General features: G+C 48.6%; 1 protein-coding gene and 1 non-coding gene across 4 annotated transcripts; one reads left to right on the top strand and one right to left on the bottom strand.

The window, feature by feature from the left end:
* Nucleotides 1-20: 20 nt before the first annotated feature.
* On the top strand, nt 21-102 carry trnas-aga (transfer RNA serine (anticodon AGA)). Its single transcript has one exon. It is a non-coding gene; the product is annotated as a tRNA-Ser (tRNA).
* A 3,468-nt stretch (nt 103-3,570) lies between these two features.
* Nucleotides 3,571-16,183, bottom strand: LOC127595874 (vascular endothelial growth factor C-like). 3 transcript variants are annotated; one of them, XM_052057804.1, is made up of 10 exons: nt 16,082-16,183; nt 13,932-15,209; nt 9,185-9,208; nt 9,001-9,112; nt 8,735-8,925; nt 7,027-7,157; nt 6,796-6,899; nt 5,598-5,732; nt 5,319-5,520; nt 3,571-4,204 (listed from the first exon to the last, which is right to left on the bottom strand). In XM_052057804.1, exons 2-10 carry the CDS (start codon nt 14,031-14,033, stop codon nt 4,093-4,095), a joined length of 1,113 nt encoding a protein of 370 aa, XP_051913764.1. In that variant the 5' UTR covers nt 14,034-15,209; nt 16,082-16,183; the 3' UTR covers nt 3,571-4,092. The 3 variants fall into 3 exon arrangements, with proteins under 3 accessions (XP_051913764.1, XP_051913765.1, XP_051913763.1); XM_052057805.1 differs by having other exon boundaries at nt 9,001-9,109; XM_052057803.1 differs by having other exon boundaries at nt 9,001-9,208.
* Nucleotides 16,184-16,528: the final 345 nt, after the last annotated feature.

The following is a 16,528-nucleotide window of genomic DNA, read 5'->3' as shown; positions in this document are numbered from 1 at the left end:
TCTTGCGATTGTTACGTATCGTTGTCGTGGCCGAGTGGTTAAGGCGATGGACTAGAAATCCATTGGGGTCTCCCCGCGCAGGTTCGAATCCTGCCGACAACGTTACATTTTGATAGATCTCAGGTAAACCTTTGAGAATGCTTTCAGGCAACCAAAACGTCACGATTTTGTCCACCTTAACGCAAAACAATTCCCACGTTTGTGTGCTTCCACATCAGCGGTCTGCATTTTTTCCTGGAATAAAACAGTCTGAAATAGTGACTACTAAATATTGAACTTTGGAAGCATATAACAGCACATTAACTAACATATTTAGAAAAACTGCAAATTATCTCTTTTTTAAAGAACAGACATTGCGGGAATTTTTTGTCTGAAATTTCAACAAACTATTCTCACTGACATGTGATGTCAAAATTAGTCATCCCCTCATTCGTTCTCAATTGGTACGAGTCAACAATGAGGGCAGCAGGTGGCGCTTTTTTCCCCATTCTCGCCCACACCCATCACGCAGCCGAAAGAGGCCGAAGTGTGGCGTGAAAGAAGAGCCTTTAAAAATGAAAAAAATGCATAAAAGAATGAATATTTTTAATAGGGTGCAATTCATTGAGTGTCCGCTAGAGGTTTTGACCAGAGAAGAAGACGACAGCAGCCTCAGTCCGTCACTGAGACAGACCCATGACAGCAGACGCGAGCAATAGCACTCTCCTTAGTTTGTAAGGTGTAGGCAGGGATTACATTTAGATTTTATATGCACGTGTAAATGGTTTAAAGCTTCCTTTTTGTATAAATCTTGTTTAATCATGAAGTGCATTACTATATTTTTAAATACCAATTACTTGTTAAAGTTTGTACAATCAATGCGATCAGTTGCAATGCATATATGTGAATGATGAAAGTAAATTGCACATTTGTTGAAGGAAATGGAAGGTGCTTCATGAAATGTTTTGTAAAAGATACGTTCATTAAATTTCAACATTTTCCAAATGTTCTTGTGCTTCTTTATACCAAACCAAAGGAAAGACTTATTTTTTTTTGGTTCATAGCAAAGTATGGTATCATTTTAATGGTCCGACCCACTTGACCGAGGTCGAAAAAAACCCCACCATCGATATAGTAAGGCGTATTTAGCCGCAAAAAAAGCCAGACCATGTATAGTAAGGCGTTTTCAGCGGAAAAAAACGACCATGTATAGTAAGGCGTTTTTAGCTGGAAAAAAACGCCCATGTATAGTAAGGCATTTTTAGCCAAAAAAAAACGACCATGTATGTATGGTAAGGCGTTTTTAGCCTCCAAAAAACGACCATGTATAGTAATGCGTTTTTCGACGAAAAAAAAAAACGACCATGTATAGTAAGGCGTTTTCGGACAAAAAAAATGACCATGTATAGTAAGGCGTTTTTAGCCGAAAAAAACGACCATGTATAGTAAGGCGTTTTTAGACGAAAAAAATGACCATGTATAGTAAGGCGTTTTTAGCCGAAAAAAACGACCATGTATAGTAAGGCGTTTTTGATGAAAAAAACGACCATGTATAGTAAGGCGTTTTCAGCCGAAAAAAACGACCATGTATAGTAAGGCGTTTTTAGCCGAAAAAAACAACCATGTATATATAGTAAGGCGTTTTTCGACGAAAAAAACGACCATGTATAGTAAGGCGTTTTTGATGAAAAAAACGACCATGTATAGTAAGGCGTTTTCAGCCAAAAAAAACGACCATGTATAGTAAGGCGTTTTTAGCCGAAAAAAACGACCATGTATAGTAAGGCGTTTTTCGACGAAAAAAAACGACCATGTATAGGAAGGCGTTTTTAGCTGAAAAAAACGACCATGTATAGTAAGGCGTTTTTAGCTGAAAAAAACGACCATGTATAGTAAGGCGTTTTTCTACGAAAAAAACGACCATGTATAGTAAGGCGTTTTCAGCCGAAAAAAACGACCATGTATAGTAAGGCGTTTTTAGCCGAAAAAACCAACCATGTATATATAGTAAGGCGTTTTTCGACGAAAAAAACGACCATGTATAGTAAGGCGTTTTTCAACGAAAAAAAACGACCATGTATAGTCAGGCGTTTTTAGCCGAAAAAAACGACCATGTATAGTAAGGCGTTTTTAGCCCAAAAAAACGACCATGTATAGTAAGGCGTTTTCAGCCGAAAAAAACGACCATGTATAGTAAGGCGTTTTTAGCCGAAAAAAATGACCATGTATAGTAAGGCGTTTTTCGAAGAAAAAAAACGACCATGTATAGTAAGGCGTTTTTAGCTGAAAAAAACGACCATGTATAGTAAGGCGTTTTTAGCTGAAAAAAACGACCATGTATAGTAAGGCGTTTTTCTACGAAAAAAACGACCATGTATAGTAAGGCGTTTTCAGCCGAAAAAAACGACCATGTATAGTAAGGCGTTTTTAGCCGAAAAAACCAACCATGTATATATAGTAAGGCGTTTTTCGACGAAAAAAACGACCATGTATAGTAAGGCGTTTTTCAACGAAAAAAAACGACCATGTATAGTCAGGCGTTTTTAGCCGAAAAAAACGACCATGTATAGTAAGGCGTTTTTAGCCAAAAAAAACGACCATGTTTAGTAAGGCGTTTTTAGCTGGAAAAAAACGACCATGTATAGTAAGGCGTTTTTGATGAAAAAAACGACCATGTATAGTAAGGCGTTTTTCGACGAAAAAAAAAACGACCATGTGTAGTAAGGCGTTTTTAGCCGAAAAAAACGACCGCGTTTTTAGCCCCAAAAAACGACCATGTATAGTAAGGCGTTTTTCGACTAAAAAACGACAATGGATAGTAAGGCGTTTTTCGATGAAAAAAAAAAAACGAAAAACGGCTTACTATACATGGTCGTTTTTTTTCCAGCTAAAAACGCCTTACTATACATGGTCGTTTTTTTGGTCTAAAAACGGCTTACTACACATGGTCGTTTTTTTGGTCTAAAAACGCCTTACTATACATGGTTGTTTCTTTCGGCTAAAAACTCCTTACTATACATGGTCGTCTTTTTTCGTCGAAAAACGCCTTACCATACATGGTCGGTTTTTTTTGGCTAAAAACGCCTTACTATACATGGTCGTTTTTTTCCGGCTAAAAACGCCTTACTATACATGGTCGCTTTTTTCTAGCTAAAAACGCCTTACTATACATGTTTTTTTTTCGTCGAAAAACGCCTTACTATACATGGTCGTCTTTTTTTTCGTCGAAGAACGCCTTACTATACATGGTCGTTTTATTTGGCATAAAATTGTTCTGGCCCAGCGTAGGGCCAGATACGGTTTTACAATGCGGCTCAGATCTGGGCCAAATGCGGCCCACTTTGCGGATGCCAGACGCGGGCCACGCAGGACGGTCATTTATTGAGGCATGTGGGCCGAGTGTACGTGCCGTGTCTGCCCCAGAGCTGGGCCAGACCAATTTTGCTGACTGAGTATTTTAGTCCGCAAACTGAGTGATTGACGTTTCTGCAAAGTCATTTCTCAACTTGTCTTCCGTGCCACGTCGTGCCCCGTTGAGTGTTGATTTACTTCACATTAAGAAACTACTGCACTAAAACATTCATCGATAAATGTATATCATATGCTTTTATTTTTGTTTTTCTCAGTATAAATAACACGTACCCGGACTGTTCTCCTCTTTGAATAAAAAGACTTCATTCAAGCGTTAGGGAGTGCAAGGGGCTTATGATGGAGGGCCGTTGCAAATCATGAAGACCTGATAGCATTGTTTGAGACACGTCCTCGGTTAGGCCTCAGCTTCAAAATCAGTCCTCGGTCCCTGGCCTTGGGTTGCCGGTCCTCGGACACAACACTGGTTGCCGGCTGCGATTGGGCACGAGCCCCCGCACGGAACGCTTGGGAGTCACATTTCCTCTTCTGACATTACATCCACCCGTGGGACAAAGGATTTTTTTTGGGGGGGGGGGGCGGGGTTTAGCCGCCCGGATTTACGATGAGGTCTGTGGTAATCCAATAGCTGTTCGTTTGTTGTTCCGCTCCACCTCCCGGCGGCTGTTGCGGCTTCGGGCCGCAAGTTTCCCAGGGTATGAGGCGTTATCCTGGGCTGGCGTCCATCTTCTCCTCTGCGAGCGGCTAATTCCACGCCGGCTTCATATAGTTGGGGATGCACTGGCAGACCTGGTGGCTGTAGTAAAATCCAGCCAGGCAAGCGCGTTTGGGGGTCCTGCATGGTAACCGGTAGCAACTAGGGGGGGGAAGAAAAGAAAACATTCCATGAGTCACTCCCGACTTGGGGCGGAACCTTGCCGAAAAGCGGAAGTGAAATTTCACAAATGGGAAAGCTTACGAGGCAACCAACTCATTCGCTAGCAAAGTCGAGCTCTGCCACGGATCATGGCCCCCCCTGTGGGGGGGGCGGTGTTAGGGAGCAAAACTCTCCTCCGTCATAAGTGAAATAAAAGATATTGGGAAAGATAATTGAGTGAGATTTCCCATGGCCATCTTTGGTCACAAATGCAACTTTTTTTGCGGTCTTTTTCCAGCCGAGCCGCACAACAACAACAACAAAAAAAAGGCGTGAGAACGTCCAGCCAGACGAATCACTGGCGCATCTGAACTTTCCCCTCCCGGCTGGGCTCCCACCCCCTTGTATGTTTTTCTTTCGCTGCCGTCACTCCATCCATCTCGGCGGCGACGGCGGCGGCGGCCCGGCGACCCGGCGGCCGCTGTGCTCTGCTCACTGTCAGCTCGCTCGGGTCAGAGGCCTCTCGCGTGCGAGCTGTGGGAACCGCGCCGCACCGCACGCTTGCAGCGAAGAACGCGGCGCTCGGGACGGCTCGCGTCCATAAAAGGAAACGGCGGAAGAAAAGTCAGTGGAGAAGGTCTGGAGTCGGCGATGTTTGAAGCCAATTCGGCCTCCGAAATGAGCGGCTCCAAGCCACTTTTAGGGCTTGATGTTAAGATGACGCATTTGACTCATTGTCGCAGAAAAGAGTGGGGGGGGGGGGGGGGGGAAGGGGGCTGGGGTGGCTCAAAGTCATGATTCCATTTCCGGACTCAAAACGAAGAATCAGAAATGACTTTTTACTCTTTGATAAGAATTTGACATCTTGGCACCCCCCCCCCCCCAAAAAAAAGACTTCCCTCCCTTATTGGCTCGCATCGTCTTTGTCCTTTTGACATGTGGTGTTGTTGGCTGGACTCGCACTGCTATCAAAACATGTTCCCATGACTTTGCTCTTTTTTTTTTTTACCTTCGACCTGACTTGAAATTAGAACGACAAGCTCCAACGCAAAAAAATAAATAAATAATAATTATAAAAATAATAATTTTTTTGGGGGGGGGGAAACGTGCTCACCTGCAAGTGTTGGGGTTGAACCTCTTGCCTTGCCGCAGACACGACTGCGGACTTTCTCGGCACTGACACGAGCAGGTGTCGGGGTTGAGGGGCTGATTCCCGGGACAGCGCGCGGCGCACACGCAGCCGCACAGCTCGTCGTCCCAGCGCTGGCCGACGGGGCACCACTTGCCCTCGCCTTGACCTTGGCACTGACATTCACCTACGGGAAAAGGCGTCGCTCAGCTCCGTCACCGTTGGGCGACCCCCCCCCGCCCCCCCCTCCTACACCCTACTTACACGTGTTGTGGTCCAGTTTCCAGCCCGGACCGCAGCTGGCCTCGGTGAGCCCGTTTCGACAGACGCATTGGCAGTCGGGCTCCTTCAGAACTCTGTTGGGGCCGCAGAGAGCCAGCAGCCCCGAGTCCAAAGCCTCTGGAAGCCGCAGAGAAGAGGTTGGGAAAAGGGCACGCGCTGGCTAGCAAAATCTGGGGCCCGAGCCGCAGTAGGCCGGCGCTTTCGTTTCTTTTCACGAGCGTGAGGGCCCGGCGCTTGCAGCGGAGGATCGATCCTCTTTCTAGTTTTTTTGCCAGTTGAAAAACTTAACTTGACGAATGCAGCGCATATACAGTGAAACTCCTCTACAACGAAACCTACATGGGCGAAAATACCCCCCTCATGTGAAAAAAAATGTCAGGCATGAAAGCCATTCCCACTTTTCTGCTCCCCCTACGACGAAAAAGTCCCCCCTGTTCCGCGATACAAATTCTTTTTCTGGAGATTCACTACAATGAAAACAAGCCTTCTGCAAAAGTCTCTAATCCAACAGTGACCTCGACTGCTTCGTTCGGAAACGACAACAGCAACCACCACACTGGTTTCCACATGCGCAGTAGTCCGGGAAGTATTTGTTTCAGACGCAGCGGGAATATTGCGTTGCTAAAAATGGCGACGAAACGGAACTTTGGGTGTCAAGCAGCTAAGACGAGAAGAGCTCTGACGCTGGAAGAGAGGCTCAAAGTGATCAAAATGGAATCAAAATAAAAGACATTTCAGTTCATCAAATTTTCTACAGTGAAAAAATCCCCTGTTGTGAAAAAATGTCTCGCTGCAAACATGATTTCATTGTAGAGGAGTTTCACTGTATATGCACGTCGACGGGTGCATTCTGGGTCAACTATTTTCGAAATGTCTTTGAATCGCCGCCTTCTCCTCGAGCGCATTCTTTCACCAAAGCTACTGAAATATTTGTGGCTGCGAATGACTTTTGCGTCATGAGACTTCATTTCCACTTGGCTGCGGGCAACATTGTCACGATCACGCCCGTCTCGTTTCAAAGACTTTTCAAGGTCCGATTTCTTCTCAATGCTGCTCTTTGTATTTTGTATTTCACATGAGCTCAGATCGAAAGTGTAGAGCTGTTCGGACTTTGCTCGCGCGACAATTTCGTTTTGCCTAATGAAGGGACGACAAAGCAAAGCGGGCGGGCGTCTCTCACCCGTTTCTTTCTCCGAGTAGTTCATGGCATCGATTGGCACACACATGCAGTTGACGGGATCCCACAAGAACGCCGAAGCGCACGGCACCGTGGGAGGAGAACACCTGCACACACACACACACACAGCGATGTCCCAAAGCAAGTTGCTTTATTTATTATTATTTAAAAAAAAAAAATTTATGAATCGGACGGACGGCACCATGACAACACGGCCGCTTGAACGTCACTCACAGGTGATCGGTCGCGGCTCGTCTGATGATGGAGTGAAGCGGCCGCTTGGGGAGGCACTCGCAGCCGGTGTGATTGACAAAGGTCACCATGACGACGGAGCGCTCCATCCTGGGCGGCGACAGCTCCATCAGCTGCGGGGACAAAGGTCGGCGATTGAGTGATTGACGCACGCTCCCTCCCTCAGACAATAGAGTCCGCCTGTGCGCTCGACAGCGACCAATCAGGCCCCAAAAAGAAAAATCTGTCGTCGGGTGACCCTTTTTGCAACACTTCCTTGTGGATGGTCCACGTGATGTCACAAAGTGCCTCTGAAATGGAATCGTCTGCGTTCCCCGCAGCGTTTTGAAGAGAAATTGTTTTGTTCTTTTCATCACTCCCTTTTGTGCGGGAGCTTTCAAGATCTGTTTGTTCCCCCCCCAAAAAAAATTTGCCGCGATTTGCCACATGGCCCGAGGCGCCATGAACAAGATACGGCCACGCGAGCGCGGACGTTAGCTTAGCTTCCGCCGGAGTTGAAAGCAGCACGTCGCATCAACCTCTTCATATCGCCGGAGCAAGCGGCGGATGCGTTTCTCCAGCGTGCTACTTTCTGCGCAGTACACATTTTAGGGGGGGGGGGCCACGAAGGAAGAAGTGCAACATTTGGCAGTTTCAAGCTGCTTTGTTTTTGTTTTTAGACGCAATCGTTTTGTACAGTGCACCATTTCCGGGCTTTTCTGGCATCTAATTGAAAAACGGAGGTGGAAAACAAAGAAGCGCCTAATATCTCGCTCATGAATGGAGCTTTGCACTCGCAGCCACCTCGTTACCTGTGCGTTCAAGATTTTTTGGGAAGTGTCTCAGTCAAAGCAAAAAAATAAATAAAACTACGGTAAATCTTTTTTTTTTCGGCAACGATCGAAGTTTGACAATCGCCGCCATTGTTGTTTTGATCTCGCGCTAAGTCATCTCGCTTATGAATGGAAGTTGCACTCCCAGCCATCTTGTTACCTGGGCGTTCCCGCGGGACGCACAGTTCCAAATAATGTACGTTTTGGGGATTTTTTGGGAAGTGTCTCAGTCAAAGCAAAAAAATAAATAAAACTACGGCAAATCTTTTTTTTTCGGCAACGATCGCAGTTTGACAATCGCCGCTATTGTTGTTTTGATCTCGCTCATGAATGGAGCTTGCACTCCCAGCCATCTCGTTACCTTGTGAGTCCCGCTTCCTAGACGCATCATTTTCCGGGACGCACAGTTCCAAATCATGTGTGTTTTTGGGTTTTTTTCCGGCAACGATCGCAGTTTGACAATCGCCGCCATTGTTGCTTTCATCTGGCGTGACGAGATTGGCGAAAATCGGCCTTGGCCTCCAAGCAGCCCATTGGCAAGTCGCGTAACGTTAAGACAAGTGTTGTTGCCAAAGTTGAGCGCGGAGACTCAAAGACTGAACCGCGGGATGAAATTAGAAGCCATTTTTCAGCAAATCTCGTACGCCTGAATCATGGACCCTTTTTGCTGCATTTGTTGATAAGAAATAAAGCTACTCTCAATGTATATTGTTGTCGTTTGTGTTATTAGGCCTGATACTTTTCTGATGGGCGAGTCCCGCGGGACTGGCCTGGGGTTAAACTGTCAAACCGTCGCCGGAAGTCACTCCGCGTTGTTTGTTATAAGCGCTCTTGGAAACTTTTCCGACATTCCCGGCGGCGGATGCGCAAACGCTCACCGTCTTGTTGACGAGCGCGTGGCTGGTGTTGGCGCAGTAGAAGGCTTCGTTGGTGCAGCAGCCGCCGCAGCGATGCAGCGCCACGCAGCGGGGGAGGTAGAACCGACTGGTGGATTCCGGGTACTCTTTGCTCACCTCCACGCACACCTCCCGGGGCTGGCACGAGGTGCGCCGGATCTCCTCCAGGATGACTGACGGAGTTGGGGGGGGGGTCGCGTGAGCCGGCGATTGGGGTCAGAGCGCGTCGAGCGGCGGCGGCGGTTTACCTCCGAGCGTGCCGTCCACTTTGTAAAGCGCCTCCTCCCTGAGCCGCGCCCAATCGGAGTGGAGGGGCGGGCCGGGCGAGGAGGCGTGCCACGCCTTCTTCCTCAGGCACTGCTGGAGCAGATCGTATTCGGGGTAGAGAAGCTGCAGCAGCTGATCCACGCTGGCCACGCTCTGCAAGCCCACCTGCTGATCCGACGACGCCGGCGCCTGCCAGGGAGACAAATTCTGAGCGCGGCCTTTCCGTCGCGGCGACCACTCATTCTTGCTTCCCAGCTGTGCGTCCATAAGACACGATAAGCAGATACAAATAATAGCCCCCGTTGTTTGCACGGCCTGCACGTGGTGTTGACTCCCGTGCGTCCAAAATTCTTCGTTTTCCTCGCCTCACCCCACCAAAAAAAAAAAAAAAAAACCCATAAGTGTTTATCTTTTTTTTCTTTTCCAGTTGTCCCCAGTTGTGATTATGGCATGAGGTCATTGCCGCGGGACGCTGAGGTCATGACGGAGCAATGAGCGGACTGCTGCTCCGGGGCGTGTCCCTCTTCTTCTCAGCATCGAAATAGAGAACTTTTTTGCTTTTTTTTTGCCGTTGTTGTCGTTGTTCTTTTGCTTCCGAGCACAAATTTGAGACACGACAGCCGCATGCTAGCATAGATTGTCAGATAAACAACCAGAACGCTCCAGCTGCCACCTCTTCAGTGTCCAGGGAAGATTTGGCAGTGAGCAAACAAGCTGTTCGTTGCCACTGCCAGTTGAAGTTTACTGTCAAACTAAACCAAAAAAAAAAAAAAAAAGCGATGGTATGTCGCGTTTGGAAAAGGAACAATTCCGCTAGGCTAATGCTAACGCATGAAAAACCCCGTAGACGCGCGAACGAATAGCATCCGCGTCACAGTGTGGATCATCTTTAAAGCAATGGATTTTTGGGCGCCAAAATACTCACTGGCATATATTCTTTATCTTCTTTTTGAAAACAATGACAATTATCGCCGCTAACCGAAGAGGTGAGGGGCGGCTTCAAATGTCCGCGATGTCGGGATTTTTTTGCGTGTACCAGAAAGAGCAGCACAATGTCCATTGAATTCAAGCAAAAACTGCAACGATATATATCTCTTCCGTACCGCTTGATCCTCACTCGGGTCGCGGGGGGGGGGGGGGGGGGGGGTGCTGGAGCCTATCCCAGCTGTCTCCGGGCAGTAGGCGGGGGACACCCTGAATCGGTTGCCAGCCAATCGCAGGGCACACAGAGACGAACAACCATTCGTACTCACATCTAGGGACAATTTAGAGTGTTCAATCAGCCTGCCATGCATGTTTTTGGAATGTGAGAGGAAACCGGAGCACCCGGAGAAAACCCACGCAGGCCCGGGGAGAACATGCAAACGCCACACAGGGAGGCCGGAGCTGGAATCGAACCCGGTACCTCTGCACTGTGAAGCCCACGTGCTAACCACTGGACTACCGGGCCGCCCTATATATATATAATTTTTTTACATGTTTTTTTTTTCTATCAGAAACCACAAAAAATGATTTTTGTCGTTTTTTGGGGGGAGCAGATGGATGGCATTTGAATACCGAAGCATGACTTGAGATGAGTCTTGTAAGTTTCAAGGACGGTTCACTCGTATCTCGAGGCGCCGCTCCGTTTGCGGGGGGCCGAACGCACGTTGGCGTCCCGATGACGTGGCATCACCAAACTTTGGCATTTTGATTTTGCGATGCAGCCTCTTTCACTCCATTTTTTTTCTTTGTTTAGTCTATGTGTGTGTGTGTGTGTGTGCGTGTGCGTGTGTGTGCTTACTCTCTTCAGTCCCTTCTTGCAAAATTCACGTCCTACGGGGTTTCAATTCTGGAGCTTTCACTTCTTTCCCACAATGAAGCTCTTTTGTTTTGGGCTCTCGTGACTTGGACTGATTCCTCCACCGCCTCCATTTTCTTTCCACTTCACAAGATTTGGGTTTTCATGTTGCTCGGCGCGCCAAAACCCAAATCCGAAACCGGGATGAGACATTTGGCCGAGCCACTTTCTGATTTGCATCATCAACGTTGGCAACAAACGTTAAGTACGCAGCGCCGCATGTTGTATTTCCATTTGAACCGCAGGTCGCGGCACACGATTGACCTCTGCGGAAACACATTCCTGAGAATTTAGATCAACCCGCGAAGGCGAAGTGACGTCAGAAGGGCAGTTTTTGTGGGCCAAAACAACCCGCTCGGTGAAGCTTTCTTTTGTGAAAATCACGCGGTGGGCGTCAAAGCGCGCGGCGTCTTGGACGTCTCTCTTAAGTTGAGACTCGGCGACTGGCCATGGAGCATTATTTCAGGACACGCTCGCCTTTCTGACTTGAGTCACGGGCCGTTTGTCGAGGCGGCAAACGCTTCGAACACAGTCTGGCGAGACGAGAATAAAAAATGGCTTCTGGCCGTGAATTGGCTCTCCCGGGTGAAGTCGCTGTCCATCCCCCCCAAAATATTTCTACCTCCTCCCGCCTCGCCTCTCTGAGATGATAAGATGAGCCGTCGTTTCTTTGCGTGGTTTGTTTTTGTGCGTGTCACATCACGGGCACGTTCTGTTGGCATTCGGAGTCACGTTTGTTTTTGGAATGCGAACGAGGATGTAAAAAAAAATTTTTTTAATCCAGACTGGGCATCAACCCCCCCCCCCCCCCCCCCCCAGTGTGAACTATCCGAAGTGAATGGCCGAAAAAGTGTAGAAGATGTTTCAAGAAGAAAAATAGCCCTGGTCTCAGCTCAAATACTGGGTGTGGGAGGGTGGGGGCCGGGGTGGGGGGGTGGGGGCACATGTGGCTTTGGGGCACCTCCATTTGTTTGCCGAAGACAATAGAATCAAGTGTAATTGGCCACCCACTGCAGCAGCTGGCAGTGGCGCCCTCATTGTCAGACAAGTGCACGGGGAGGATTAGCTCGATGCTGTTGGGGGGGGGGGCGGCGGGGGGTTTAGTTTTTTGCACCGAACAGCCGATATGAAGTGCAGTCAACAAAGCCTCAGGAGACAACGTGATTTTTGTTGTTGTTGTTGTTGTCACCCGAAAGCGAAGAGAAGGAAATACGTTCATGACGCTTTCATTGGAGTTGACGGTTTAAACAAGGATGTCAAAGTCAAGGCCCGGGGGCCACATCTGGCCCGCCACATCATTTTATGTGGTCCGCGGAAGCAATTCAAGCCTGTCAAGTTTCCACGACGCTTGCTAAAGTCTGAACCAAAATGTCAAATTGTCGTACGTAATCCACAATGACGGGTCATTATTCTCGATTTCTGATTTTAAAACGAGTTATTCATCAATTTGTCGTGCGCCGCGTTTGTAATATGTGGCTGGAGGTGATTTAACATTGATACGGTTTCCCAAAATTCATAACGGCCCTCCAAGGCAAAGCGTAACGACAATGTTGCCCGCGACACGTTCGGCGGGGCTTGCCGAGCGTTCATCCCAAAGAGAGGGAGCGGCAACGGAATAAAAAAGGCCGGAATCCCGAGTCGGGTCCGCAAACCCGAGGCAGCGGGCGAGTGCGGAAGAAGGCACCGGGCCCTTGCAAGATTTGAAAACAAATAACGGGGAGCGTCAAAAGAACGCCAAAAAGGGAGCCGGCGTACGGACGGCTGCCAGAGCAGGAGTGATGCGCTCCCGCTTTTTGAAGAGGCGAGCGGCGGCATTGTGGAGCAACTGGAATGGAGGCTTGGCTGACTCCAAAGTCAAGAGCACGACGGTCATCCGGACGGGATGCCGTGAAAAGCCCCGACTTTGTCAATAACCTTGATCACCACGAAGCTTCTTCAGTCAGCCATTTTGGTGAAGAAGAAAGAAAGTACAGTATATATATATATATATATATATATATATATATATATATATATATATATATATATATATATATATATATATATATATATATATGTATATATATATTGTATTGGCGGCCCGGTAGTCCAGTGGTTAGCACTTTGGCTTCACAGTGCAGAGGTACCGGGTTCAATTCCAGCTCCGGCCTCCCTGTGTGGAGTTTGCATGTTCTCCCCGGGCCTGCGTGGGTTTTCTCCGGGTGTTCCGGTTTCCTCCCACATTCCAAAAAACATGCATGGCAGGCTGATTGAACACTCTAAATTGTCCCTAGGTGTGAGTGTGAGTGCGAATGGTTGTTCGTTTCTGTGTGCCCTGCGATTGGCTGGCAACCGATTCAGGGTGTCCCCCGCCTTCTGCCCGGAGACAGCTGGGATAGGCTCCAGCACCCCCCGCGACCCTAGTGAGGATGAAGCGGCTCGGAAGATGAATGAATATATTGTATTGAACATTCTAAATTGTCCCTAGATGTGAGTGCGGGCGTGGATGTTTGTTTGTCTCTGTGTGCCCTGTGATTGGCTGGCGACCAATTCAGGGTGTCCCCCCGCCTACTGCCCGAAGACAGCTGGGATTGGCTCCAGCACCCCCCGCGACCCTTGTGAGGATCAAGCAGTTCGGAAGATGAATGAATGAATGAATGAATATATGTGTATATATAAATTTATATATCCATCCATGTCTGATCTGCTTTATACTCACAAGGGTCAGGTGGGGCGGGGGGGTGCCGGAGCCTATCCCAGCCGTCTTCGGAGGACATCCTGAACCGGTTGCCAGACAATCACAGAGGCGAACAAACATCCACCCTCACACTGAGGGACAATTTGGAGTGAGTCGTGCATGTTTTTGAGAATGCGGGATGAGAACGCAGTACCCGGAGAAAAGCCACACAGGCCCAGGGAGAAACGTGCAAACTCCACACCGGGGGGCCGGAACTAGGATTAAAGCCGCGACCTCTGCACGGTGAGGTCAACGCGCGTGCTCACCGCCGGATTTTCTTCTGGTCACGTGGTCATGTGATTCCATGTTCAGCTCGCACGTCAGCCCTCAAAGAAAAAAACGTTTGCGGCGCTCACCTGCGTTCCCGCGTCTCCGGCTGCGTAGTAGTCCATGTAGTCTTGTCCCGAGCACAGTTTGCCGACATTAAGAATCCATAGCAAGACAGCTGGTATCAACATAGTGAGGAGGAAAGAGTCCAGCTGAAGCGAAGGCACGCGCAGAGGATGGGGGGGGGGAGGAAAAAAAAGAGGAGGAGGAGGAGGGTTGTCACGGGGGGGGGGTGTCCCAAGCTCACAAGTGTCCTGTCGTCATTCTAGCCGGGGACAAAGTTGCTCTTCCGAATGTGGGAAGAGAGGCCAAGGCAGCATGATGAGCGCCAAATCGCAGCGGGGCTCATTCCTCACTCGGCCGCCGCGTGACGTCTCGTCTCGGCTCGCCGCATTTGCGCTCTTCACCTTCAGGTGGGGACGCCCGATGAAGAGAAGCGGGCTTTTTTTTTTTTGGTCCGTGCGCGTGCGTGTCCTCGCCGGCCCCGTCGCCCTTCACACTTGCACACTTCCTCGTCGCCTTATCTTTTTTTTTTTTTTTTTTTTTTTTTTTGGTTTTGCTTCTCACACAGCAGCAGCTGCGCTCTTCCCTCCCTCGGTCTCCTTTCTCAGATTATCCGCCTCTTTCCAAAGAAGAAACCTTCGGGGCAAAGCTCTTCAAAAAAAAAAATCGGAGAGAAAGGCATCGGCGCGGGGGTGGTGGGGGGGGGGCAAAGTGAGAGAGCTCCGAATCCTTTCGACCAAGAAAAAAAAAAGGCAGATGGTGAGCCAAGGTTGGTTTGGGCGCCCATGTGAGCGCGAAGGTCGAAGAGCAGCAGGCGGGCAGGCAGGCAGGCAGGCGGGCGGGCGGGCGGACGTTCTCGCGGAGTCGATGCGAAAGAGCACAAGAGGAGGAAGCTTGTTGCTTGTGGGCGGGGCCGAATATCTGGGGGCTGATTTATGCTTTAGAACTGATGATACTGGCACGCTCTCTTTTCCTTTCCGCCGCCCCCCCCCCGAACCCCCCTCTAGAAATTGCAGGCTTTCCTTTATGCCATCGGGCGCCTTCAAGGACATCTCTACTTTCTGTCCCGACTGTCCCCCCCCCCCCCCCTCCCACTCCACATTCCTTTCCCGCGCTGTCCTCTCAAAGTCTTCTTTCCACCATCCGGACTTTGATTTTTTTTTTTTTTTTTTTTGCCCGCGCGCTCACCTCAGTCGAGCAAACGGTGATGAATGCGGCTCTTGAGTGCCTTTTTATTGGCCGTTAAGACTTTTGCTGTCTCGTCGCCGCGGTTTCTGCTTTACATCACTGCGCTCCTGTCCTTCCTTCGATTTAAAAATAAAATAAAAATATTTTAAATAAAAGAAAGTTGGGGGTCAGACGTTAGGTACACTTTTCTTCCTCTGCTGCTTTTGGTATCCAAGGTCAAACATTGCATACTTTCGCAAGTGCCCCAAGGCTTTGGGAGAGGGGGGGTTCGGGGGGGTCACGTGTGTCATAGAGGAAACGTGAACCGCAGAAAGCTGACTTTCGGCGTTACCCCCCCCCCCCCTCCCCCGCGCCTCCAAGGTTGGAAAGACAAAAGGTGAGAAAGGGGCGTGTCCGGGAGCCGCCTAGACGGGGCGGGAAAAAAAAAAACATCCGATTTTTTTTGGGCCAGTGGCTGGCAACCACGGCGAGGGTGAAGAGACGCACACGCACGCACACGGCGGCGGCAAGTGTCTGCACGCAGATGTGCTCAATGTGTTGAAATCTGCGCGAGGCGGAATCCGCATTCCGATCATTGCCGTCTTCGTGTGAGCTCACGGCATCGAATGAAAGGCGATAGATTTGGCGGATTGTTGCCAAGAATGGATAGTATGGACGTTATAGTAATGACTTTACTTTTCTTGGTAGTTCATTCATGTTGCCAAGATCTAATAATCGCCATTGATGCGCACAAAGAGGACGTGCGGGGCCTTCTTGCTCCCGTTTGGAGTCCTTGAGTCCAGAATTATGGACAGTCGCCTCCTCCTGTTTGAACATGGCCGCAGCAATGGCGGCCTCAACTCCATTGACTGACCGAATTGAGTCAGTTTGAAGATTTCCACTCCCTGTGACGTTTTTCAGCTTTGTGTTCAAAAATCAACAGCGTCACACCAAGTGAATTTGCGAGTCAATAAAAATAAAAACAGCATCATTTGAGTATCGTACTTACCAAACACTCTCAGTAGCGCAGACCTACATTTACAATTTAGATGAAGAGGTAAAACCTCGGTTTTCGACCATAATCCGTTCCAGAAGGCTGTTTGAAATCCGATTTGTTCGAAAGCAGAAACCACGCGCTTTAAAAAATAGTTTTTTTAAATTGAACATGTCTACTCACAATGGAGCTACACAGGAAACGTCACTTCCTCATCTAAGGAAGGCGACAGGAGTCAAGTGGCGCGTTCAAGTGCACTCAATTTGGTCGAGAATCGTAAATCCGAGGCATAAAAATCTCGCGATTTTGGGTCGAAAAACGATTTGGACGTTCGAAAACCGAGCTTTGACTGTAATTCATTTCATTTTTGTCTTACTTTCACACCGTATTGTCTTGTCTAGTATTGGCTAGTAGTTTGTGTGTGTCTGTATTATTTTTTTTTTCAGCTTCGGTGTGTTGTCC

The sequence above is a fragment of the Hippocampus zosterae genome, chromosome 2 (assembly GCF_025434085.1).
Source record: "Hippocampus zosterae strain Florida chromosome 2, ASM2543408v3, whole genome shotgun sequence".
In the NCBI taxonomy this organism is placed as follows: Eukaryota; Metazoa; Chordata; class Actinopteri; order Syngnathiformes; family Syngnathidae; genus Hippocampus; species Hippocampus zosterae.
The sequence above is the reverse complement of the archived record's forward strand: the minus strand, read 5'-3'. Positions and strand labels throughout refer to the sequence as shown.

Bases quoted from the DNA above. Each gene is read 5' to 3' on its own strand.
- LOC127595874 (XM_052057803.1), bottom strand. From the start codon at position 14,033: ATGTTGATACCAGCTGTCTTGCTATGGATTCTTAATGTCGGCAAACTG. The intron at 9,209-13,931 runs GTGAGCGCCGCA...TCTCCCTGGCAG, and splicing joins CCGGAGACGCGGGAACGCAG to GCGCCGGCGTCGTCGGATCA. The intron at 5,733-6,795 runs GTGAGAGACGCC...TGCGGCTTCCAG, and splicing joins CTACTCGGAGAAAGAAACGG to AGGCTTTGGACTCGGGGCTG.